Source organism: Anopheles cruzii, chromosome 2, assembly GCF_943734635.1.
Source record: "Anopheles cruzii chromosome 2, idAnoCruzAS_RS32_06, whole genome shotgun sequence".
In the NCBI taxonomy this organism is placed as follows: Eukaryota; Metazoa; Arthropoda; class Insecta; order Diptera; family Culicidae; genus Anopheles; species Anopheles cruzii.
The window spans coordinates 30,297,731-30,324,800 of NC_069144.1; the positions used below are offsets into that span (position 1 = coordinate 30,297,731).

The 27,070-nt window shown below is 44.9% G+C and overlaps 5 protein-coding genes across 5 annotated transcripts; 4 read left to right on the top strand and 1 right to left on the bottom strand.

The window, feature by feature from the left end:
• Positions 1–2,620: 2,620 nt before the first annotated feature.
• LOC128267741 (selenoprotein F) lies at positions 2,621–3,294 on the top strand. Its single transcript, XM_053004641.1, has 3 exons — positions 2,621–2,722; positions 2,779–2,888; positions 2,952–3,294. Exons 1-3 carry the CDS (start codon positions 2,675–2,677, stop codon positions 3,292–3,294), a joined length of 501 nt encoding a protein of 166 aa, XP_052860601.1. The 5' UTR covers positions 2,621–2,674.
• A 3,805-nt stretch (positions 3,295–7,099) lies between these two features.
• Positions 7,100–10,860, top strand: LOC128278291 (membrane-associated protein Hem). Its single transcript, XM_053016991.1, has one exon. It carries the CDS (start codon positions 7,134–7,136, stop codon positions 10,497–10,499), a length of 3,366 nt encoding a protein of 1,121 aa, XP_052872951.1. The 5' UTR covers positions 7,100–7,133; the 3' UTR covers positions 10,500–10,860.
• A 296-nt stretch (positions 10,861–11,156) lies between these two features.
• On the top strand, positions 11,157–13,677 carry LOC128278293 (transmembrane protein 161B). The gene is made up of 7 exons (XM_053016993.1): positions 11,157–11,319; positions 11,508–11,885; positions 11,966–12,045; positions 12,134–12,349; positions 12,433–12,549; positions 12,619–12,759; positions 12,833–13,677. The coding sequence occupies exons 1-7, from the start codon at positions 11,317–11,319 to the stop codon at positions 13,449–13,451; spliced, it is 1,554 nt and encodes a 517-aa protein (XP_052872953.1). The 5' UTR covers positions 11,157–11,316; the 3' UTR covers positions 13,452–13,677.
• Positions 13,678–14,270: 593 nt separating this feature from the next.
• Positions 14,271–16,656, top strand: LOC128278292 (heat shock 70 kDa protein cognate 4-like). Its single transcript, XM_053016992.1, has 3 exons — positions 14,271–14,349; positions 14,537–14,743; positions 14,849–16,656. The coding sequence occupies exons 2-3, from the start codon at positions 14,539–14,541 to the stop codon at positions 16,582–16,584; spliced, it is 1,941 nt and encodes a 646-aa protein (XP_052872952.1). The 5' UTR covers positions 14,271–14,349; positions 14,537–14,538; the 3' UTR covers positions 16,585–16,656.
• A 96-nt stretch (positions 16,657–16,752) lies between these two features.
• LOC128277313 (uncharacterized) lies at positions 16,753–26,442 on the bottom strand. The gene is made up of 7 exons (XM_053015758.1): positions 26,094–26,442; positions 25,426–25,569; positions 24,837–24,998; positions 23,678–23,854; positions 22,540–22,689; positions 19,887–20,173; positions 16,753–19,815 (listed from the first exon to the last, which is right to left on the bottom strand). Exons 1-7 carry the CDS (start codon positions 26,440–26,442, stop codon positions 19,726–19,728), a joined length of 1,359 nt encoding a protein of 452 aa, XP_052871718.1. The 3' UTR covers positions 16,753–19,725.
• Positions 26,443–27,070: the final 628 nt, after the last annotated feature.

The following is a 27,070-nucleotide window of genomic DNA, read 5'->3' on the forward strand; positions in this document are numbered from 1 at the left end:
ACACTATTATCGCGAACTTTAGGCCAAAGAGCTCAAGACTTTTTTTCTAGTTTTAAACAAGAAGATACGTTATCAGCGTCAAAAGTCGGCATATGTCGAACGGTAAAGGTGAACAAACGGGTAGTCGTCGCAGTTGTTAGACGATAAATGATTCCACTTTATTTCGACAATAGAAGTTTAATTTGTTAAATTCTCTTGCCAAACTGTGAAGAAAACTAAAAACAAGTTCAACTTCCCAAAGCATTCTGCATAAAGAATCACGTGTACTAAAACTAGATAAGTCGCCGATTCGAAACATAGTTACCTTCTCAAAGGAAAACCATTTCTGGAATTTTCATTGTAGGACTGTAAACTCTATCGAGGAGTTGTACTCTGTAGGAGTTGTATAACTTATCGAGACCAAATCGGCCGATTTCGTATTAGGCTGTTTCTGATAAGTAATCTGCGGGGCTCGTTGTACGATCATATCTCATCGGATCATTCAAGCACCAGTGCTTGAAGCTTGTCCGCTTTCTCTATGTGCAAGCTTCTTCTCTTTGGAATTTTTTTTTCGTGACAAATACTAACCTAACTGAAGTTTGCTAGATGTTGCAAATGTGTGGCATCAGTAAGAGGCTTCCCTCTAGATGGCTTTTTCCTCATGGCTGCTTATTACTCCTACTTCCACGTCTGATTCTTGAATCCGAATGCTTTAAGGTTCTGGAACACTTCACGAAGCGAATTGTTAAAGCGTAAGCAGTTCTTTCTTGAGCCAAAAAAGAAACATAATTTCGTGTTAGTTTAGTTTCCCTAAATTTTTCTTGTATACAACTACGATGTCGTATAACACATTGCACTAATCAAAAACGTGTGTTTTAGCTTTCTCAGTATATTTATGTTTAGGCTGCAAATAAGGCACAGGTGTATGGTGTCTCCTTTAACTAAACGTATGCAGCTTTTTACAGGTGCATCAATGATATCGAAATGCAAGATTTGGGTTGCTGGTATTCTGGGAGTATTGATAATATTAAGGCATCGTACCCACGGCTCCTCTTGTGCGTAATTGAACATTAAAAGAGAAAATGCTAGTCTTAAATGGTTATCTAATTATCATTAGCTTATAACTCGTAAAGATAGGTGTATGGGACGAATATCTAACCTAGGCAGGTTGTATGAAAACAGCACGTGAAAAAATCCTCGTTCTGTCTTGAGAATGTTTTAAATTGATTCAATTTGCATTTTGGGGCAAAAAATGCTTCACTTTCATACAGTTGTGTTTAATTTAAGTTAATATTGCATGCCAAATATAAGGGTATTGTTATTTTATTTCCACATACGGTTCAGCGTTGGTGTCTGCATACGAAGTGCGGAACTTGCCACAACTACGAAGTTGTACAACCATTTTACACTGCATAGGTTGTTTGTCTACAAATATTTGCTTGGTTTGGTTTCGTTCAATAAATGCTATTTTTTCGATTGCACCAGAAATTCGAATTACTAAACAGCGCAGACACACGACTTAATTGTATACCGATAGTACAGAGAATTGCGCGATATCGAGGAAAAAACAGAGAGCCCAAAATTCAAATGCAGAATAATCAACAACGTACAGACGAAAACAAACGATGCATTCTGGCGTGTACACGCACGGAACATCAGTAATAACAATAGCTCTGCATCTTATTGTGTATTAAGAAGTTTTCTCAAAAAAGAAGAAAGGGCTTCGCACCTTTCACCTATATAATATATACAAATATATTTTAAGAAAGGATGCAAATCCAACCAATAAAGGATGATCTTAAATCATAGGAGAAACTATTACACCATTTCATCCGTACACATCTACACTCATATCTACACTTATTTGTACTTTTACACGAAAGGCATAATATTCATAACCTACGATAGTATTAGAAAAGCATTAAATCCTGCTTATAGCGATACGGGAAAGAAATGATGAATAATGAATGGCTGTCTTTCGCCCTTCACAATGAATAATAACAGATAATTAGAACGCGGAGAGGCGAATAGTAAACTTATCGTGAAATAATAACGTACAATATTATTAATTTTTGAAAGAAATCTTATTTACCCAACCAACGGTATGAGTAATGGTATTTATTTGCCCACCGCAAAATACTAGATGTTCCGGCAGCATCGGTGGGTAGTGCACCTATTCGACCCGACGGTGTTGGGAATTTCACAGCAACAACAACGGCCAGCAGCGGGGGCGTCTTCTCCCTTGTTCGGCAACAACAATAAAAAAATTATGCGAAATTATTTGATCTAAATGATGATCTCAAAACCCAGTTCGTTTATCGTCAACAGTCTCTAGAATCAAGAAATGAAGTGGTATTAGGATAAAATGTCCCACTTTTGTTACTGACATCGACCATATTAATGTACTGGTATTTAAATTGTTAAAAAAAAATTCTGTTTCTTGTTATTTTTGTATTAAATGGCAAAATCTAGGCATTTACGAGATTTAACGGTATTCGTACTAATGTACTAAACGTTAGTACAAGTTTTTGTTTTGCAGTTCGTTGCGTTACGAACCGTTACTATTGTAACGCTTAAACACGGTCTCGTTTTGCTTATGCGGCTTGTCAATAAAAAGGCTTCTCGAAAATCGTAAACAAAACACAAGAAGAGGTACGTGTCGATCGAGGAACCAATTGCCGGAACCAACTTCATCATGCAAAGATATATTTACGGAGTTATAATGTTGGTCTTTCCCTCAGTCGTAAGTAGACATAATGCTTAAAGTTAAAACCGCACTTCAAGATCCTGCCATCCTAGGTTTTGGCCGGGTTTTCCGCAGAAGACTGTCGAGAATTGGGTCTCGTTAAATCACAACTCAGCTGCTCATCTTGCAACACCTTGAGCGACTACGGTCTGAACGAACTGAAGTAAGTTACGCCTGTTCACAAAATCCCCCCAACCCGCTCTAATAACCCTCTTTTCTGTACCAGAGAACATTGTTTGGAATGTTGTCAAAATGATAAATCAGTCAAATCATCGAAGCTGAAAGTGTACCCTATGGCAGTGCTGGAAGTCTGCACTTGTAAATTTGGAGCCTACCCACAAATCCAAGCTTTTATCAAGAGTGACCGTCCGGCCAAATTCCCAAACCTAACAATCAAGTACGTGCGGGGATTGGATCCAATAGTGAAATTAATGGATGAACAGGGAAACGTGAAGGAAACCTTGTCTATCACCAAATGGAACACAGATACAGTGCAGGAGTTCTTTGAAACGAGATTAGCAAAAGTCGACAGTGAGAACGATTATTTGAAAAATAATCTTGTAAATTAGCAATCATTATGAATAAAATAATTTCTTCTCAAGACCACGGTAGTTTTAATTACATGTCTATTATATTTTTCCATCTGTACTTCCCGCTGAGTGCTTGCTGCGAAAATGGCGAATACCTCCCAACGCAAGCGAGTAATGATATTCTCCCAAAGAATGGTCAAACGATGTGGACTCGATGGAACCATTGCAGTCACAACAGTGAGATTACCAAACATGTTTAAGTGGTATTTTTCCGATACTTTCACGATTTCTTGAAGAAGATTTTTTTCATGGACCTTCTTCCCGAAACCCGTTTGCTACTCGTGAACTTACTTGAGTTGTTGATGGTTTCGAAAAGACTACTATCCTCGGATGTTATTGAAAGTTTTAATTTTTTTTTATTTGGCTTTAGGCATAAGCACCACGATCACGACTATGAAACTAAGCTAATGGAACGAACATACTCTGAGGAGAGCGGGGGCGGTAGATCACGTTTTGATTGATCACACCAGGGCCTATAAATGGACCAACACCGACTCACAGCAGATTACCTATTTGGAGCAATGATTCGATGTAGACTAACTCGCCCAATTCCACAGGCGGGAATTACAGGTTATTATGTACCAATTGTAGGACTAGAACGGTCCTGCATATCGCCTACAAGATCTCCTACGATCTGCAAGAGCGACTAGTTCCATACATTGATGGGATAGTTAGCAACTATCGGGGAGGTTTCAGAAGAGAATAGTCGATCACGGATTATATTTTCATCATGTGGCAGATCCTTGGAAACATAGCCAGAGTTTGTTGTAGATCGAATGTTCTCCGATTCCATATGATTTTTTATTTGGTCAGTCTTACATAGGGATCGAACAAGACAACAACAAGAGGGACAATCTCGGTGTGCAGATAAACGAAAAAAGACCAAATTTTTGGTAGCACCACCAAGTCCTTTCAACAACTGCATGGAACATACGTGGGGGTTGAAATACTAGTAGGTGATTATGCTGTTGCGTGGCAGTTCACAGCCTAAAGAAATTATTTCGCAGTCGAAGCTTGAGTTATACAGGACCTTTATAATCCCAGTACATGTGGAGGTACAATTGAATTGAGTGAAAATTATAGAATAATCACTTTCTGCTAACATCCAGTATGCTTCATTCAACTGCGGGCCACGGTAAATAAGTGAAACTGAATATTAGTTTTAAGCGCAGCAGCACTAAAAGTTTGTGTAAATAGGTTACGAACGACACAACAGTGACCAAGTCACCCGTTATACATTAAAAAATTTCCAAAATATGTGTTTTTCGACATTATTTAATGCGTAACAAAACGAGGTTCAGTCAACAGGTTTGTCGTCGTAGAAAGGTTACTGCAACCTCTACGAGATTAGGAGAGGCAGAGAAGTGATAATTATTGTCCGTGTTGTCCTCTTCCGCGGGATTCCCGTACCACTGTAGGCTACACAAGGCCGGCCCTGTGGTAGCGGCATTGTTGTAAATTAGTTACGTACATATCAAACCCTGGCCAATTCTTCTGCTTATATTCACTGCTACTATCACACTTAAGCACAATGGTGGGAGTAGTGCGAATCGACGCAAATGTATAAAAACATTTTGCTTAGATACGGTGACCCATCATTAAGCATTGTATCGTCTCAACCGAACCTTTACGATGATCAAATTTGTGAGTTATTGTGCCTATTGCGGATCCGTGTCGGCTCGCTAGTCAGTGATGGTGTGTCAATATACTCATGGTTTTGTGCTAACTTTTGCAGATCTCCCTGGTTGCGCTTTTCGCAGCAATTTGCGTCGCGGTACCAATCGATCCTGTGAATGAAGCTACGAAACAGCAACGCTTGTCTCATCCCGCGGACACTATAAGCGGTCCGACGCCGGCCCCGAAGAAGGAAGATACTTCCACAGAAAGCCATGTTCAGAGAATTCCCGCGTCTGGAGTGAAACTTAGTGCAGAGATTGGTACCAGCAGCGCTACCACCGAGGCGGATAAGAAAAAATCTGAACGTTCGGTGGACAATGTAGGCACCACGGCCAAAGCTGCCTTCAGGCGTAATCACCCATCCACTACGACGGTGAGAACTAGTAGCGTGGCCCCTAGCAGCACGACCAGCAGCGCGGTTTCGGTTAAAACACCGATTGTGGCTGCTCGGTCTAGACGTGATGTGGACACTTCGACACCATCTACCATTGTCCCGAAACGTGTTACAACGTTCCCAACGGTGAGTCAAAATGAAGACAACGAGAAGCCTCATTTTGTGCGCCCGGTCCCTGTTCAACAAATATTAAAGAACCTGGGACAATCAGAACACACTGGCGATGATCATAAGGAAGAACCGAAAGATGTAAAGCAATCTACGTATAGTACAACTACTCAACGATCTGACGCAGTGAAACATTCTGCTGATCACAGCAAGAGTGACGAAAGTGGTGATGATAGCGACTGATCGTGAGCAACGTTGTTATCGCGTTTCCTTTTCATGTTAAAGTGCTGTTGTTGAGTTATTCGTTATGTTTCATACAATAAATCCGTAAAATGCAATACGCTTTCTACAACGTGTGTTCTTTGTTGTTTCAGCATCCCAACATTTAAACCCGATTTCAAACTTACCAGAATCGCACCATTGAATCGATTTTATAATTGAATTCAAAGCCAGCTTTTAGCACCAAAGTTCATGGATAATCTTACGCTTCATGAAAACTGATCCATTTCAAATGGCTGATTAAATCGTGTGTCGATGCTTCAGACGTAACCGCAATCAATGCTGGTACTTCGCACTTGAACTAACTTGAAACCATTTTTCTAGTGTGGTACATCGAAAAGCAAACCATCGAAGGATACGTTTTGTGAGACATTTGAAATGGAAGAAAAGATATTTATTAAATACCAAACTTGGCTAGTTTCGGAACCAAATAGGAAGTTTCGCATGAGCTCTGCTGATTATCTCAAATGTTAAATTAGCACATTTCAGAAAAGGTCTAATTGATAGCATAACCAATAAGGGAAATAAAGATAGATGGCCTTCAGAATCGAACTCAACTACTACTCGATGGTCAAGGTTTGTTTAGTAATGACGTGTTTTTGATTGATTTATGTTTAAATAAAGTAATTTTTCATCCCCTGATTTATCGAAATCATTATTGAAATACAAACTTGAAACACCCTGTAATTGAATTTGTCGTGCACCGGGATTACGGACCGAAATGTTTACCAGTGTAATGAACAGGGCTCTCAATTTGTAGTTGAGAGCCGATGCCATTTATTTTGACGTTTTACACATTACTCACGGCCTAACCAGTTTCCACCACGAAAGGAAGACGATTTCGGTGTCGATTATTAGTAGAAATCATAGATTAGTGGACCGAAAAACAGTGATAAATTGTTTTTAAAGGTGCGTATACTCTTTGGTGGAAAGCGTAGCTTTCAGTAAGCACTGCACGAGGCATAGGACTTGCAATTAAACTCGATGTGTGTGCGCCACGGACTCGCCCTTTTTGTTGTATCCTCTGCAATTGTCTTTCGATGACGTTTGCCCATCAAAACGCATTCCACTCCGTCGGTGGCTGCCGGAGTTGTATTTGTTGATGGTTACAGGCGGATGCAACGAATTGCGTTCATTGCGTTGCTGTACGCTCGAATGGTTTAACTTGCTGGCACTGATTAACATTCCCCCTTCGCGGTTACTGATGCGTGCGATGGGCTTATCGTGTTTTTTTTGTTTTCTCCCGCAGGAACTGCTGCTTTCAGTCGGTCAGTTTTGTACGGTGGGCGATTCTGAACGCCCCACCGCGAGGCAGCTATCGTGTTCGTCCGGCGCTCTCTCGCTTTCTTGATTGGGCAAGATGGCTCGTCAATTGAATCCGAACCAGCAAAAGCTCGCGGAGAAGCTGATCATCCTGAATGATCGAGGTGTCGGCATCCTTACACGCATTTACAACATCAAGAAAGCATGCGGTGATACGAAATCTAAACCGGGCTTCCTGTCAGAAAAGTCGCTAGAATCTTCCATTAAGTTCATAGTCAAGCGCTTCCCAAACATCGACATTAAAGGACTGACCGCGATCGCCAGCATCAAAACGGAGATCATCAAGTCGCTTTCGCTTTACTATTACACCTTCGTCGATCTGCTGGATTTCAAGGACAATGTGTGCGAAATACTGACTACGATGGATGCACTTCAGATACATCTGGATATAACGCTCAACTTCGAGCTGACAAAAAACTATTTGGACCTCGTGACGACCTACGTGTCGCTCATGATTCTGCTATCACGCGTGGAAGACAGAAAGGCGGTGCTGGGTCTGTTTAATGCTGCGTACGAAATGCAACACAGTCAGAGTGACCAAGCCTTCCCGCGACTTGGTCAAATGATTATTGACTACGATGTGCCGGTCAAGAAGCTGGCCGATGAGTTTATTCCTCATCAGCGATTGCTATCGAGTGCGATTAATTCGCTCACCAAGATCTACTCGATGCGCAACCTGAGCGCAGAAAAGTGGCGCGAACTGCAAGTTCTGAGCCTGATCGGAACGCCGGCGATGCTGCTGAAGGCCACCAAAACGGACACTATGTCGTGCGAGTACATCTCGCTAGAAACCCTCGACCGGTGGGTGATCTTCGGATTGATGCTCAACCACCAGTCGCTCGGGCAACCGGGTTTGATAAGCAACATGTGGGTTTCGGCCCTCGATTCCAGCTGGGTGGTAGCGCTGTTCCGCGACGAGGTCATCTATATTCATCAGTACATCCAGAGCAACTTCGAAGGTTTGAAGGGTTACGGAAAGCGCATTTCGGAGGTGAAGGAGTGCTACAATCAGGCCCTCCAGAAGGCCGCCCTGTTGCATCGCGAACGACGCAAGTTCCTACGTACCGCTCTCAAGGAACTGGCGCTCATCATGACCGATCAGCCAGGTTTGCTGGGTCCGAAGGCGCTGCTCGTGTTCATCGGATTATGCTATGCGCGCGATGAAATTCTTTGGTTGTTGCGCCACAACGACAACCCGCCGGTAGTGAAGAGTAAGGGTAAATCGACCGAGGATCTCGTCGATCGTCACCTGCCGGAGCTATTGTTTCACATGGAAGAACTGCGGGCACTCGTGCGCAAGTACAGCCAGGTTATGCAACGTTACTACGTACAATACCTTTCCGGGTACGATGCGATCGACCTGAACTACCGGATGCAGCAACTACAGGTGTGCCCCGAGGACGAGAGCATCATCCTGTCGTCACTCTACAAAACCGCTACCGGGCTTTCAGTGAAGCAGGTGGAAGACAACGAGGTTTTCGATTTCCGTGCGTTCCGACTCGACTGGTTTCGGCTGCAAACTTTCATGAGCGCCAAGTCCGCGGTTCGCATCACAGATTTCCCGGACTTGGCGCGCTTGCTGGACTCGATGGTGTTTCACACCAAGATGGTCGACTATCTGGACGAGTCATTGGTAGAAACGTCGGATCTGTCGATTTTTTGCTTCTACAACAAAATGTTCGAAGACCAGTTTCACATGTGTCTCGAGTTTCCGGCCCAGAACCGGTACATCATTGCGTTTCCGCTCATTTGCAGCCACTTTCAAAATTGCACACACGAGATGTGCCCAGAGGAGCGACACCACATCCGCGAACGATCACTGTCGGTGGTCAATATGTTTCTCGACGAAATGGCGAAAGAAGCGAAGAACATAATCACGACGATTTGCGATGAGCAGTGCATGATGGCCGACGCGCTCTTGCCAAAGCATTGCGCCAAAATATTGTCGGCTTCGGCAAGCCGTAAAAAGAAGGACAAGAGCAAAAAACATCTGGACGACATCCGACGGCCGGGAGAAGAAAGTTATCGCAAAACGCGCGAGCTGTTGACCACGATGGATAAGCTGCACATGGCCCTCACCGAGCTCTGTTTCGCTATCAACTACTGCCCCACGGTGAATGTCTGGGAGTATGCGTTTGCACCTCGTGAATACCTTTGTCAGCATCTGGAGACACGTTTTTCGCGCGCTCTCGTCGGCATGGTCATGTATAGTGCCGATACATCGGAAATCGCGAAACCATCCGAATTGTTGGCCTCGGTAAGGGCGTACATGAATGTGCTGCAGACCGTCGAGAACTACGTCCACATCGACATAACGCGCGTGTTCAACAACTGTTTGCTGCAGCAGACGCAGTCTCAGGACAGCCACGGCGAAAAGACGATCGCCTCTCTCTACAACACTTGGTATTCCGATGCGCTGTTACGGAAGGTGAGCGGCGGAAACATCGTATTCTCGCTCAATCAGAAAGCGTTCGTCTCGATCACGCCCGAAGGGTACATTCCGTTTAACCCGGAGGAGTTTTCCGACTTCAACGAACTGAGGGCGCTTGCGGAGTTGATCGGTCCGTACGGTATTCGGTTGTTGAACGAGTCGCTCATGTGGCACATTGCCAACCAGGTGCAGGAGCTGAAACGTCTTGTGGTACAAAACAAGGAGGTGTTGATGATCTTGCGTAGCAACTTCGACAAGCCGGAAATCATGAAAGAGCAATTCAAGCGTTTGCAGCAAGTGGACAATCTACTGCAGCGGATGACGATCATCGGTGTAATTCTAAGCTTCCGTCAGTTGGCACAGGAAGCCCTGGTTGATGTGCTGGAACAGCGCGTGCCGTTTTTGCTCTCTTCTGTGAAGGATTTCCAAGAGCACGTTCCTGGTGGGGATCCGTTGAAAACCGTCTCCGAAATGGCGTCGGCTGCGGGGCTCAAGTGCCGAGTGGATCCTGCACTGTCGAGCGCCCTGAAAGCACAGAAACCAGAACCGGACGAGAGCGATCACCTCAACATATGCCTGCTGATGGTGTTTGTGGCGGTCAGCATACCGAAGCTAGCCAAAAACGAAGCCTCTTTCTACCGGGCGTCACTGGAGGCACACACAAATAACACGCACTGTATGGCGGTTGCCATCAATAACATATTTGGCGCCATGTTCACCATTTGCGGCCAAAACGACATTGAGGATCGCATGAAGGAGTTTCTTGCACTCGCTAGCTCGTCACTGCTGCGGCTGGGTCAGGAGTCGGACAAAGAGGCAATCAAAAACCGCGAATCCATCTACCTGTTGCTTGATCAAATCGTACAAGAATCACCGTTTCTTACGATGGACCTGCTGGAGTCCTGCTTTCCGTATGCACTTATCCGTAACGCTTATCATGCTGTCTACAAGCAGGAACAGTTGATGCATTAAAACTAGGATCGGCAGGACTTTTCTACTAGTACAGCCACCCCGAAACCGCCGCCTCAACTACGTCTGTATGTGCGTTAATTTATTGGATTTGTGGCTTATAGTCTCCATACTATTTCGTTTACCTTAGCAAAGATCGCGGAAGCTAGTGTAATACGCAATGCAATGTGCGCGCACACATTTGCTAGTGGTTAAGACTTAGGTTAGAAACTTCTTGCTAAAACTGTATCAAACCTGTCTGGGAAAACATTTATTCATAACTTCGAAGTGAATTGTAAGAAGTTCGCATTCTATTCGAAATAGTGTATTCGTACATCGCATATTTCTTGTTCATCATAACGAAATATACACCAATAATTAGAACCTCGAATCTGAACGACTGTTTTTAACATAAAATCATTCGATCGTTAAACAAGTTTAGTTTTTTTATAGCGAGTCATAAATTCACTATTCACATGACTTGTTTAGAGAGTTGTTTCCGCAAGTTTATCGTTCAAACTGTCTAATAAGAAATTAAAACTAACCCTTATCAAACTACACCCTTACATTGCGTTGCTGAGTCTCTCGATCCTCGACTGTAAACGTTCTAGGCACATGTTCGAAACATTCAACAACATCTGTCAGTCACTGTTCTACGGTCAAAAGGAAAACATTGGGCCTCTTGTGGTTTGCGTTACGTGAGAAGTGCATTGATTCTCAGGATTTGTGAGGTTTTTGAATGACAATATTCGAGATCCGCCCAAGTATTCATTGCATCGTGAGTCGGTCGTAATGTTGTTATGTTAACAGACATTTAACGCAGCGCAGCAAAAGTTAATCAATGGTACGGGGGGCGATGTCGGCTCACTTTGCCGGAACTGATCATGTCGGTTGGCCTATTTTTAGTGAGAATTGGTCTATAATTAGTGTCTAATGGATAGCTTCCTACACGCGTTCCGTCATTCTTAGGACCCGGTGGCCGGGCCAAGTCGTAGTTCTGATTATGAAGCATGTTGATTTCTCCATTCGCAGGCTCTACTGGGGGCTCAACTAGTCATCACACTGATTATGGTCAGCATAATTCAAAAGCTAAGTCCTCACTTTTCGCTGGCCAAATGGATACTCTGTTCGACCGGTCTTACACGCTACCTCCACCCTACCGACGACGAACTTCGTAAACTGTCTGGTGTGCCACGAGAAAAAAGTAAAGGAAAAAGGGACAAGCGCAACGGCCACCACCAGGCGGGCGATGAAAAGTCGTCCACATTTCACATTCCCCGTAGCTTGGATATTCAGCTCGAGACGACTCCCATCTCCTCCTACGATATCGTTCACTTACGATTCTACACCGAGTACCAATGGTTGGTGGACTTTAGCTTGTATGCTGCTATAGTTTATACCACCTCCGAGGTAATGGGTTCGAAGTGAACAGGCAATGGCGATTGAGTGTCTTTTTTCAATTCAAAACGTTTTCTCTTGCGCTTTTTCAGATATATCACTTTTTCTTTCCCCTTAAGGAGGAGATCAATCTCAGTATCTTGTGGTGCTTCCTCGTAGTTTTCTTCGCATTGTATCCTTTTGCAAAACTCCGCGCGCGTGTACTGCCATGAAACATTTTATATACATACATTTCCTTAACAGCAAAACTATTTCACCAGTAAACTGCTCGCATCATTGACGGTACAGTACTTTCAAAGCGAGGAGTCCATCGGCGAACGTTCGACATGCATCGTTACCGGGTTGGCCTATCTGTTGATAGCCATGATCATTCTGATCGTTCCCGAACACACGCTCGAGGTCGGATTGGATCCAGCCTATCGCAGCTTTAACCAAAGTGCGTCCAGTTTCCTCGAAGAACAGGGTCTTAATTCATCGTAAGTATGCCACACTTAATATTTGAAGAATGTTCATCGGAGATCCAACAATTATTTTTTTGCCTTTTCCGCATTGTTTTCAGTGGACCAGCGTCGAAGATTGTCGTTAACTTCTTCATCGCTTGCAGCTGCGGGATTCTCGGAGCGCTTTTTACGTTTCCCGGGCTGCGAATGGCGCGCATGCACTGGGATTCACTAAAGTAACTATAAAGAAGAAGTAACAAGTTACCGTGTGTTTGCTGACTGCTTCCATTTTTCATCGTTGACAGGTTTTGTCAAGACAAGCTGTGGTTGAAGTTGCTTTTGAACATCAGCTTCGCTATGCCATTTCTATTAGTTATCCTGTGGATTAAACCTATTAGCAGGGATTATCTTACTGTGCGCATTTTTGCAGGCATGGATGCACCACTGTAAGTGCACCGGAACAGTTTGGTTGTGGGGTCGGAAAGGAAACTAACATTGTTGATTACATTTCTCCACCAGCCTTTCGACCGAAGCGTTTGAAACCATGAGGCTTACTGCTGTGATCGTGTCCGTCCTTTTACGGTTCTTGCTGATGCCAGTTTATCTGCAGGCGTACCTCAACATAGCGCACGAGCGTGTCGAAGAGCAAAAGAAAGAAGCTGGTCGCATAACGAACGTGGAGCTGCAGAAAAAAGTGTCTTCCATCTTTTACTACCTTTGCGTCGTTACATTGCAGTACGTGGCTCCAATTCTGATGTGCTTATTCTTCGCACTTATGTACAAAACCCTTGGTGACTACACGTGGGGAGGACTTCTGAAGCAATCGATTCAACTCGATGAATGTTCTGCCGACTTGGAGTACGAAAAATCTGTACTAGCAGCACTGGCGAGCGACAGCAAAGCTGTCGGAGAAACGAACGAGTTTGTCGCAGTAGCGCCCGAAAGCGACCAAGAAGTGGAACAAAATATATTCAACACTGCCCAGAGCTTCCACCTTTCGTTGCAGAACCTCAAATCGGTCTTCACCAAAGACGTGTATAGAGGCCTGTTTGGATTTGCAACATGGTGGAGTTGCTTCATATGGTTTGCGGCGTCCTCGCTCGGTATGGTCTATCAGTCGTACTTTACAAAATCCTAAACTGATGGAGCATTTTAGGCGGTGATTGAAACGCTTACCTATGTAAATCCGAACACACAACGCACACCACTGTGGGACCTATTTTTCGTTCGTTTTTGCACATTTCATTCAGCTGGTCGACTATTACGACAACCATTAGCTTTTCTATTTGCAGCCATCATACCCACCATCATTTTCAATAACTGTTTCCTTTCATATCAACATGATAAATTAATGTCACAAAGTCATTAGGTCAATAAAAATGTTGTTTAACAAAAATAACAATTGTCTCAAGTGTTTTCGCGAAAGATCATTAAAAAGTGAATCGTTTAGTCGTTTGATAATAACATGAATATAATTTTAATTTTTGGTATTTCATCGTGTAATAAAAATTGAATGTGAACCATGGAGAATTCGCACCTCAGTGTGTCGTTGCATAGTGGCAAAATCGAACGGTCTGTGTCACAAGTTATCAGACTGACATTACATTACCTTCAATTTCGAATTCCGGAAGTACGACTGTCTTCGTTCTTGTAAAAGAAATTTATAAAACGTGCCGAGCTCATTTTCAGCAAGTGCATCACTTCCGGTCTAAGCATTATTTTCGTTAGATCACGTCACACCGAGTACTTCTTCACGTTTATTACGGAAGATCGAAGATACCAGAATTGTGTCCAACGATATGGTTTCTTACGCCCATGCGAATTGGACGAATATTCTAGATCCGTCACTATTTTCGTCTCCTGCTAAGTCGGTTGCCTGGTGACATAATGGATTAAACTATTTTAAGCGCCGTTGCTTGCAGCTAGCAGAGCAGTCACTTATCGTCCGTTGTGGGAGCCACTTGAACACTTTTCTGCGTAAACGTGGCTTATACGTGGTATTGAATTCAACAGTAGAGAAGATAGTTAAAATCCAAGTGAGTATTAAAAACATACAGTGCAACAGGTATACTTGTTTAGTTCAATTTTGCATAGAAATGAAAGACATTTTGAGGCATGTTCCGCACGGTTGCTGCCATGTGCAATGTCTGGTTGACATACGAAAACATGTGGAAATAATTTCCCTTGCCTAAAATGTTTGGGGTTTCCTTGTTTCGCCCCCAGAAATGGCCAAAATTCCGGCAGTCGGTATAGATCTCGGTACGACGTATTCTTGCGTCGGTGTGTTTCAACATGGCAAGGTGGACATTATTGCGAACGATCAAGGAAACCGTACGACACCGTCGTATGTGGCCTTTACTGACACAGAGCGACTCATCGGCGATGCTGCCAAGAATCAAGTGGCCATGAATCCAAATAACACAATTTTCGGTAAGTATGTGACGCATCGAGCTAGCAGTGGATTTGAATCAAAAGTGCATGAAGCGTGTGAGTTAACCTAATTCATTGTGTTCTCCGTGCCAACTCTGATGGTAGATGCGAAGCGTTTGATTGGGCGGAAATTTGACGATCCCACTGTCCAGGCAGACATGAAGCATTGGCCTTTCGATGTGATCAACGATGGAACCAAGCCGAAACTGCGGGTGGAGTACAAAGGCGAGAAGAAGTCGTTCTTCCCGGAGGAGGTCTCGTCGATGGTACTCACCAAAATGAAGGAAACGGCCGAAGCGTACCTTGGAAAGAACATTGCGAATGCGGTCATCACCGTGCCAGCGTATTTCAACGATTCGCAGCGTCAAGCAACGAAGGATGCTGGGGCTATTGCCGGTCTGAATGTGCTGCGCATAATCAATGAGCCGACGGCCGCGGCCATTGCCTATGGGCTAGACAAGAAGGGTGCCGGTGAACGCAATGTGCTTATTTTTGATCTAGGCGGGGGCACCTTTGACGTTTCGATCCTCACAATCGAGGATGGCATTTTCGAGGTTAAGTCCACCGCCGGCGATACCCATCTGGGTGGCGAAGATTTCGACAATCGCATGGTGTCGCACTTCGTCGAAGAGTTCAAGCGCAAGAACAAGAAGGACATCTCGAGCAATAAGCGGGCCCTGCGTCGCCTGCGAACGGCCTGCGAGCGGGCAAAGCGCACCCTTTCGGCATCGACTCAGGCGAGCATTGAAATCGATTCGCTGTTCGAGGGCATTGACTTCTACACTTCGATGACCAGGGCGCGCTTCGAAGAGCTCAACTCGGACCTGTTCCGCGACACGATGGAACCGGTGGCGAAGGCGCTGCGGGACGCCAAAATGGACAAAAGCAACATTCATGATATAGTGCTGGTCGGTGGATCGACTCGCATCCCGAAGGTTCAGAAGCTGCTGCAAGATTTCTTCAACGGCAAGGAACTGAACAAGTCCATCAATCCCGATGAAGCCGTTGCGTACGGGGCAGCCGTGCAGGCCGCTATCTTGCAGGGCGATACATCGGAAGCGGTTCAGGATCTGCTCCTGCTGGACGTGACTCCACTCTCACTGGGTATCGAAACCGCAGGAGGCGTTATGACGGTGCTGATCAAACGCAACACCACGATTCCAACGAAGCAAACACAAACCTTCACCACCTACTCAGACAACCAGCCAGGGGTGCTGATTCAGGTGTACGAAGGCGAGCGTACCATGACGAAGGATAACAATCTGCTGGGAAAGTTCGAGCTCAGCGGCATTCCGCCAGCTCCGCGGGGAGTTCCGCAAATTGAGGTTACGTTCGACATCGACGCGAACGGTATCATGAACGTTTCGGCCATCGAAAAGTCCACCAATAAGGAGAATCGCATCACCATTACCAACGACAAAGGCCGGCTCAGCAAGGAGGACATTGACCGTATGGTAAACGAAGCGGAGAAGTTCCGGAGCGAGGATGAGAAGCAACGCGATAAGGTGGCGGGCAAGAACGCGCTGGAATCGTACTGCTTCAACATGAAGTCGACAGTGGAGGACGCAAATGTCAAAGACAAAATTCCCGATGCCGATAAGACGCTCATTTTGGACAAGTGCAACGCCACCATCTCGTGGCTCGACGCCAACCAGATGGCGGAGAAGGAAGAGTTTGAGCACAAACAGAAGGAACTGGAAGCCGTGTGCAACCCCATTATTCAGAAGCTCTATCAGAGCGCTGGAGGAATGCCCGGTGGGCCGGGTGGAATGCCCGGAGCCGGAGCCGGAGCACCTCCGCCATCATCCGGTGCCGGTCCAACGATCGAGGAAGTGGACTAAAACTGGTCGCACAATGGAACACAGGACGAAAAGACAGATAGCCAAAGGCCAAAGGCAATCCAGGGCAATTTCTTGAAGACGTCGAGTTATGGAAATAAATTTTCAGAGTTCGTGTGAAAACTTTTTAACAAAACTCTTGACATTTTTATTAATTCATCTTTCACTGAAACGATTTACTTTCTATCTCTCTTTTCGCTCTGAATTTTTCTGAATCTCCCTTTTCCTCTCTCTTTTTCACGCTTTACCATTGCCGCAATCGCTGTCACTAGCCAATGGAAACTTCATTGTGAAAAAACCACAATGTTACAGTGTGTAATTTACTTGGAGCGCATTGTTTTTTTGACAACATCGGGCATCGTCTGAAAATGTTGCACATAAGACTTTGAATTGGATTTTTTTGATAACCGAAGAAACACTCGCAGCTTGCAGCATATTTAGCACAAACACTCATTTTGCTCGTTGCCTCTGGCCTGCTACGATCTTTAGTTCGTAGAGAGAATGGCGACCACATTAGTGACCATCATGGCAGCATCGGTTCGTTATGAACTTTTTTTGCGAATAGCGAAAAGAAGCCGTAAAGAACCTGTAATTTTAAACATCTCGTACGCTGTTACGGATATTAGCTGCCATCCATAGCTGGGTACCGCACGAGGCGTACCGTTTGAAGCATTTTCCTAGTGTACATTTGCAGGCGAAACTGAATCGTAAGTTCGTTTGATTTTCTTTGCGTTCTTTGCGTTTGCTCAAGCCTCCGGTTCCTCCAGAGACGTTTTCATGTACTGTGTCAGTTTATAATATTTAGTTTCCTGTTGGGTTCTGCTCTTCTTCTAAAGGTATATCAGTCTATGCTCAATATTTCAAGGTTACATACATTAAATGAGAAACTATGAACTTGTTCCGTTGCATCGCACCCCCTTCGAAGTGTGCGACTTAATCGAAAGGAAGGGAGTAGGAACATGTTTTGGGGATTTTTTGAGGAAATGTGGTCTGCTGTAGCGTCCGCAAACGTACATGTTATCGTTCCGACACCTAAAGGATTTTTTCGTTTGCCACTCTGACATCATTAATTAAGGTAAAGTCCCAGGCAAACTGGTGCTGGGTGCGGTCGATGTCGTATCGTCTTGAAACGAATGCAATTTTAAGCATGCCGGGCACGGTCGCCATAAAAAATTCCTAAATTTCCTGTGGTTCATTGCTTCAATGTTTCAATCGAACAGTAATTCACCAGTACGCTATAACAATTCCTTGAATAGATTTAGCAAGAGACAAAAAATCACCGGATCATGCTTCGTTCCGTGCCATAAGCAGTTAAGTGTTACTAGTTAATGTACCTATTACAAGTTGCGTAGTGTGGCGTTGCCAAGCACAATTGATATAACAGTATCAAAGAAATGCAATTCACAAAGGAACCATAGAGTTTACCTTTACGCGCACGAAAAGTCCTTTGTAGCTTGCGAGCTGTACGACTGTGGCTCGAGTGTACAAATAATATCAAATTAAGCGCGGTTTTTCTAAAGACAGTGGAAGTATAGGAGGCGAGTGGATAGAATGGGCGCAAAAGCTATGTTCGAGCAATCCAAACCAACAAACGGCACTCGTCATCCCGAACACAACTCTATAGCGATGGCCCATCGTCCATTCTATCCCTTCGTCGTCTAAACAGCGTCTTTGGGTTTTTCGTCTTTTGGACCATCACATCAGCTACAGTTCGAACATGTTACTTATTTGATTGAATGCATAAGGTATGCTTTAGAATACTTCGCAATCAATTCGATCGAATCATCTAGCTTTGTCGTACTGTTAACATTACAATAACTACTTCCCCGTTTGAAGGTGTATATCTTCAACGTTTTGTGCGCTAAACTTCCGACGGTTCGGAAGATCCTTGCAACGTATAACTGCGTAAGACTGAGCACACATACATTCAGTGGATTTCAATTACTTACTTAATACTAGTACAACATTTATCAATATGAACGTTCTAATTTACTGGGTTTTGTTTAAGTTGGTTTTATCTTCTGTTTAGATTGGTTTTATGTCTCTCTTACCCACGGGTAGCTCCTTATTGTTATCCACCACCATTTAAAACATTCACTTCCTCGAATTTCGATCCGTGTCCTCGTGTACCCCGTTGCATGCTTTCCACTGTGGGTTTGCTTTTTCATCCACGGCACTGCACGGAACACAATGTTTTAATATGTGCCTGTAATATGCGATCAGAAATTGAAAATTCTCGGTTCTTGAAACGTAACAGTGCTTACAGTGGTACATTTTTTCTGTTCTGTTGAAGTATCATGGTCTGAATAAGCTTCTGGTTGGTCTAGTAGCAGAAGTGTGATTGAGGCCGTTGTTGGTTCTGACCCCTGGACAAGGTTGCTGTCGTTGCTAGTTTTAACCTCACTTGAACGGTTGTTAAGCAAATTTAAAGTAGTAGAGCCTGTATGCCTAAATAGTAGCTAGATTATAACTTAGTTACAGTAGTAGCTACCAAGAACTAGCTACTGTCAACATTTAACTGTGTTTTCCTTATCCGTAAGAACGGCTGGTACCGTCAACTTAGTTTTTACAATTCCTGTCAAGTGCACTAGATTCGAACTACTTGTAAAACTTGAAATAGAGACCACTACTTTCGGTTTAGTCATAAATGTTGTCCAGCCAAACAAAGGACAAACAAACTAGGGAGTTAATAATCGAATTGATGATCAAACGAGTTTTACGACTTTTAAAACAACATATTCATTTGTAGCCTTGCTTTGTGGTAATAGCGTTTAGTTCGTTGGCGAAGATGTAAAGTTACGTTTGCTTGTGTCTGATACCTTTAGCAAATGGTTGATTGAAAAGGGTCTGATTGTGTCACTTAGCGGTTCGTGATGGGTTTGGAGAAGTAAAATCGTTGATGGTATTGCTTAACAAATTGTACCACTGTGGCTAGCACAGTTCGGTATACAGCTGTAGTTTCTTGGATTCGGTAGTACCGCACCAGCAGGCAGGCTATGCAAGGTTCTTAGCAGTTGCTTAGTAGGTTCTGGTAATATTCGTCTTAAATCTTCTAAAAAATTATAAAGTACGTCTTATACAACTTGCACTCGTCTCTGTACCCAGCTACCGTTAAGATTCCTGCCACGCGGCCGTCCCGTAGGACTACTTTAGTAGCTCAGTGGAACTACACGGCCCATCGAAGCACCCGCCAGTACTATCGCTCACCGACCGTTGGCTCAGATTGGGTGAAAACTGTAACGAAAAAAATCAGAGTATCACCGATCCGAATCCGTGTCTTCACTTCGTGTGGCCACCCTCCGTACCTCCTGCGTTTCGTCCACCGACGGCAATATATCATCTACGGAGTTCGGAGTCATAGGACTGGGCGTCGTGAGGATGGGCTTGTTCATGGGGCACGATATCACATCGCCGATTATTATGTTGGGCTTAATTTTCTGCAGCTGCTGCTGCTCCTGCAACCGAGCCAGGTGCTTTTTCATTTCCTGGCGAAGCTCCTTTTGCTGAATTTCCTGCTCGAACCGGCGCATACTGTAGCTTCGAACGGAAGAACTTGTACTGTGTACGGAAGCTAAACTTGGTCTTCGGGAACCTTCGGGGAGATCGTTGTGTCCGCAGCCCGGTGACGGTAAAGAGATGGAAGAAAGTGGAAAACACACAAAAACACAACGAATCATCAGTTGATTTTCTTAATTTGCTTCATTTTGCTCAGTTCAGTTAGCCAATAGCGTGAGCGATAAGTGTCTGAGTTGGTTAGAGAATTGAAAGGCTACTGTTTCGTATAGAGCGACAGATAAGAGAAAAAATACATTCAGATTCGTTTGTGAAATGCTTACAAGCTTGCAGTGCTAAGTAAAACAATCCATGTACGCCAGATTGGAAAACCAGAACGAAAAATGAAGATGACAACTACCATTTGAAACACGAATGCCGCACGAAGGTTTCAATCAATCAAACCTTCGCACGTCGCTTCTTTGCTCGCACGTAACTTACGGTGGTGATGTGAAGACCGTACTATATTTTCGACCCTGTATCTTTTATCATTCGGAAATGTATTATTAAATCTCGTTACACAAACAAAAGGCTAAGCTGAAGTGGGGCGCAATATTTATAACATGATCCTTGATCCAATGTCAATCGTTTAAATGTCCATGCCAAATAAGAAGAAATTGGGCTTGCTTGTTGTTCGAGAGTGAGAGTGTTATATGAATGTGTGTTTAAAGTCTTTAAATTGTGTCGTTTGTGAATGCGAATGCCATAGATAGGAAATAGTTAATAGTTCTTTGAAACACAACATCGAAAAAGAAGCAAACTAAAGAATGATTAGTAATAAAAGAGTTAAGAATTGCAACCTAAAGTATGTGTGTTGTTAGACAAACGGGAAAGCAATCGAAAATCGTAAGCGCTTATGGATTTCCAGTTACCAGTTAGATTTTGGGTGTATAGATAAATCATTTCGCCATATTGCTTATATGCATGAAACACTGCTGAAATTAGTTCGTCAGTTATAGAGTTATAGAGAAATAAAACCATAAACTTACGCGCAATTCCTTGCGAAACGAAAGCGGAAATTGTTTCTGATCGACCACTTACTCAACACATCACAATCAAACACACACACACATACGCACACCTAAGTACAAGGAATAACTATAGACAATGCAATGATGGCAAATGAATGAGGGTTCTAGTGTTTAGGCGAAGACGCACGCCACTCCGTTGCAACGGGGCATCAGTTTTTGCAAACATCTTTGAAACCATCTAACTTTCAAATGATAATCGTGTCAAACGAGAATAACATTAAATTGCGGTCTGAGTACTGTGTTGCTTTTTAGTCTATTAAAAGCTCTAACATTATAGAGTAAGGCTCCTTGATATGATGCAGCCTTAATAGTGGGCTGGGACTAGTTTAGAATTGTGTTAGGTTTACATTCGTTTGCAGCAGCCTGACCATACGCGCGAGTTGGGATTAGGACAGACTTTGAGCAGCTATATCGTACGTCTCGTAAGCAGGATGAACCACGGAAGGATATTCATATATATATACACACACACACACAGATATACTATATATATATATGTATGACCACAAAGATGCCTAGGCCTACAACAAACGCTAGTCATGGACATGAATAGATGAACTCAAATCGAACACAGTAACATTCAGTAACATCTAGAACATGAATGAACACACTCTAAGGTAGGTGCCGCCCGGAACTGGATACTGGACACACGGGATCGTACACTCAGCGCACAAGAAGTGACCACAAGAAGTTGGGGCGGAGTAGTTACAAGAGAAGGGTTGGCGGACGGTGAAGCAGTGTGATGGGATGGGACACGGTGGGAGCAGGTGGGACAGTCGGTTATCATTCGACGGGTACCAGGTTGGGAGGTTACTGGGAGCCGGAGTGGCGTAAATGGGGTTTACCGCTACGTTTGCCACCTCGCTGGCCGGCGTCGGCAGGGCTCCGAGGCCGATGCTGCCATCGTGCGGATCGTAGCTGAAACCGATGAAGCGATCGGTCGTGCCGCCGTCGTCGTCGTCGAAGCTGGAGTCCTCGTTGGCGGAGGCGCCAGCGTAATGGTAGGGCAGGTGGTTGTGGTGCCCGTTGCCGCTGCCGCTGCTGGTGCCCATCGCGCTTCCGGTGCTACCGCCGCCCGCGTGGTGTGGCCTTCGGTGGCTGGGCTGACCGCTGCCACCGCCGTTGGCGTGATTGGTGCCAACCAGCGCGGTGGCTTTGCAAAACTTGGAAAACAACTTGTTATGCGTTCTGAGCGACGGTATATCCAAGTAGAGGAGCTGCTTCTGGTGCTCCAGCTGGCGTTCCAGGTACTTGGTCATATTGTCGTCGCTCAGATAGCTGGCGGGGTGCTGGGAACCGGTACTAGTGGATTGACTATTTCTAATTGCAGAAATGTGACATGATACAAGCAATATGGCGGCAGATCGAGCCGCACCTGTACGGGAGGTCGACACCAGCACTCCTTTGGAGCCGTGGTGCAGCGGGGCGCTGGAGGCCCGTCGATTGCCATAGGAACCGATGGAGCCACTCGAGCGCTGACTGGAACGAGACGACGGTCTGGCCGACTGTATTGTCAATGGTATCCCTGCGGTGGCGTTCGAGTTCGAGTCCGGTCCCGGAGTCCAGCCAACGCGCAGGTGGTTTCCCGGGGTGCGCAAGGCGATGGTTGGATTCGTTCGGTGGAAAAATCCCGGTCCCCCGGACGAGGTGTTTGGGAAGATTTTCCCACCGAGATGGCGTGGCATATGTGTTTTGTTGGGTGATGGTGGTTGTGTGTGTGCACCCGTCCCAACCGACCGACGTCGTTGTGTTTGTGCGCCGTAGTGTTTGTGTTTAAACGGTAAACATGGTGGAGCATGAAAGTAGAGACAAAACAGAACAGAAAGGAAACGCATAAAGTATCACGCTAATCACCTCACAAACATCGCAACGAAGCAACGAGTGGTGTCACGGGGCGCCGGGGCGGAAGGTTCTGGTACATCCCGGACAAATGTGGCCCCCTACGACGGGGCAGAGCACGCCACCACTCGGCCCGGCTCGGCCGCGCCTATTAATGCCCATTATGTCAAAACCCAGGAGAGGTGCCGCGCGCGTGACTGGTCCGAAGCCCGAAAATGTGCTTTCGACATGCAGTGTTGTGACTTATCTGTACCATTTTCCCGCCTCTGTTGGTGGTGGTGTTGCTGTCGTGCGCGCTGGCCTTGGTGTACTGTTTCGGTACTAATCATGTGCGCTATAAGCGGAAGCTCTTTGCCCATTAGAAATGTGTGCAATCACGGAAGCACTGTTGCAGGGAAAAAGCGAAGAAACGGAAGCAGGGGCCAGCAAACGGAAAGAAAACTTGGGAAACGCTACAACCTAAAATCAGAGTCCAGAGCCGTAGCGTCCGTAGCTCCGCGGCACGCGCGCGTCTCTAAGGTCATGTGTTGGCACTAGCAATGCAGTAGAACGGCAGGAGCCGAGGAAAAAGAGCGCGAAACAGGCAAATGATAAAAATAGTTGTCAAAATACACACACACACACACACACGCAGACACAGTTCTAACCGAAATAGGCAGGGAGGAGGCGCATACCTGTATCACTGGAAAATAGAATCGGTGGCGCAAGGTTTGCGTCTCCGAAATGCCTCGGCCGAGGGTACTTCGTTTTGCTAAATAGGTGTAACACCATGCAAATCAGGCCCGCCAGCACGGCGATGCCGCTCGTGACACCGAAGAGCGTCGGAAGATCTGCAGTTAATGTCGCCATGTCTGTAAGGTAAATCAAAGCAAACAGCGATTAGTGGTGCAGCGGAACTGCAGAGCGCTGCTTTGCAGGACTGTTTTTTTTTTGGAAACGGAGCTTGCAGAGTAGCCTGCGGCAATGGATGTTTGCTATTTTTAAACACAGCAATAAAAATACAAGTGTAATACAATCTTGCACACCCGTGGGCATGTGAAGCTTAGAATCTTCGTAAAGGCAATGTCGACACGAATTGAAGACAAAATACGGTGAATGAAATGAGCAGTGGTTAAAGAAAGCGCTACATCGATGGTTTTGAGACACACATTTTAAGTTAGATCATTCGGTGAAGCTCTGTCCCTGAAATGTTTGTTCACCAGGTTACATCTGTTTATAGATTTCAAGAGTTGCTCAGGGAGCTCAAAATGGGTCTTTAAAAAACAGATATGATTGAATATGACCCGTCTTGAAGCACTGAAATCCCCGTTGATAGAGTAGTCGGTAACGGTCGTCGTTGTCATGCAGATGACCTAGGTTCGATTCCCGAAACCGGGAATAACTGCGTGGGGCCAACAACAACTTCGCCCGTAAAACCAAAACGTTACAGTAAGCAACCGAGAGACCAACGAGCTTCCGAGTTTAAATACGGAAAATAGAGGTGGAATTTACATCTCCAATCGTGTCATATCTTAAAGGTCCAGAAAAGCCCACGATGTCAGGCCAAGTCATCTGCATTTCAGTAGCTGAACTTGCCATATCTTCCAGTCGTGATAAAGTACTTTCTTGATTATCTGACTTCTACTTTTTCTACCAACAGCAACTTATAGGCGTAAGAATGTCACGAGAACATTGCTAGACGTGGAAACTGACATTTCGAGCGATTGGCAAACCGGCAAATAATCATTTCATAAGCTTCGCTCAACTTCTCATTGTCCCACGAAACTATTGGGCCCTGGTACATCCGTCGGTCTTTTTTCGATTGTTTACAACGATCACTAGAGGCAAACTTACCCTGTGTGCAGAAGACGCGCCTGGTCGGTTTCGAGTAGCTAACGGAGTGGAAACCGGGAATACATTGACAGATGGCGTTGTGCACGATCTGCTTGCAGTATGAATTCTCGTCGTTGTAGAAACAAGTTTGATCGTAAAAACACTGATCTCCGAGTTTTTTGGCTACGGTCAGCACGGTCCCGCCAGCATCCAGCATCGGAAACAAGAAAGAACACAATCACATAAAATAAATACTCCGCCATTTTGTGCTGCTGGCTGCTGCTGGGTCCGGGTGCGATCCAATGGTTGGTGTGGCGCATATGTGTGAACATGTCGCCTTATATTGATCGATTCCGAGCGGTTATGTGATGCTCTAACAAGCATTCTTTGTATCTAAGGACAATTTAAGAATCGTTGGCCACCGGCCAACAGCTTCTGCTTCCGTGCCCGTGGCCATCCCAAAAGTGAAAACAAAATAAATGGAACAGGAAAACGGATACTGCCTCGGTTTCCGGTGTCACCGCAAATCCCGACCTTCGCTGGAGATACAAGCGCTCGAAAATGGCTTGCTTTTATAATTGGGGCGGGTGGCTTAGGGACAGAAACTTACGTTTGGCACATCCTTTCAGCTTTCCAATCAGCACGACGAAGTCCTTCTCACAGCTACAAGTATTTGTAGTTGGATCACAGTACACATGATGCAGGTTGGCGTCGCACGTAAACTCGCACGGTGCCCCCACATACATTCCTTTTGCTGAAAGACAAACGTTAAATTAATCTCTAGCTCAAAATCTGTTCCGCAATTATATGGTTTCAACTGGCATCATTTAAGGTGTCATTACAACCTCTCATTAGGGCTAAATTAGTGACACAATTTGATCCTGACGACCTATGTTTTGATGCCATAACTCAGATTATAACCGGTCATTATAAGCGGAAGCACAAGCTACCATCGTAACGAATTTCTCTTCTTTAAATTGGTATCTAAACTGTCAAATGGTGTATCAGTTTTATACACGCTACACTATGCTGCAATTAGAAATTTCTATTTCACATATTTGTGCCTTGTTAAATCAATTATTAACACAGCTCTACTGTTGGTTTTGAAATATACGCTGCCAAAATATTTGCCTTCAAATAGCTTTTTCCCGTTTGGGCCACGATTCTTACTCCTTCGCGTCAGTAGTCTTAACGCCTGTCGGTTACAAAAATCATCTTAAACATCTGTCCACTGTCTGTGTGGCGTTTTGTTACCTAACGCTAAAGCTAAGTACTTACCTAACGTGCCGTTCGGGAGGTCGTACGCATTGTCGTACACATCGAAGTAATCGTCGTCTTCGTCGTCCGGCGGTGATGCCAGCATTTCCGGTGACGTGCGCGGTTTTACAGTCAACGGCGATATTGATTTTACCCCCGTGTGCGATTCGATAGCGAGTGTCATTGGGAGCATCTTGATGAACATGTAGGACAGATACAGCAGTGCGAAGGATGATTTTCGTAGCGTTTTGTTTTTGTACTTATCGCTAATGAGGCTATCGATGATCCTATGGTACAGGAGGTGTTTCTGTTTCTGGTGCTGCTTCACTGTAAGTCCCCGGGCACTGTCGGGGATGAAACTTACTATCATCTTTGACGAGTTGTACCAGTCCGTGTGTGCTGTGATGGCAGATTCATTTAACAACTCATACAGTGTTGCAGTTTGATGGCGTGCTATGGGAACCCGCAAGGTTTGGTTCAATGCAACCACACACGCTACAGGCCGGGCAATTCTTGGGAGTCCATTTTGTCACTTTGCATATCGAGTTCCGGGCGAATTGGATCCATTTTGCTTAGCATTTAACTGGAAACACTAGATAGTCAACACAGGGGCAACCACTGTTTCCGCTGAGCAGTTTTAGGTAAAATTCACTCCGCCTAAATCCTCACTTTGGAAGTGGATCCTTAATCACTTCAAAAAACACACTCTTTGAAAAAAAAACACAAACATTTAATTACACATGACGGATTGGCAGGCCACACGGAATATCGGTGTTGGTTTTAGCATACAAGTGTCCTCGAGGAAGTACACTTGTTCGCTTCTTTCTCAACAACAAAATGCACTACTTTCTCAACAGACACACGCACTGCTGAGAGCATTGTTGTTGGCGATTCGCTCTGTCACTGTGTGTGCGCCGGTGTGCTGCCTGTTATGTTCTGCTCCTTATTTTCCTGTCTCGCACACGGAGGCCCTTTCGTCACTGTGACGGTTTGCACAT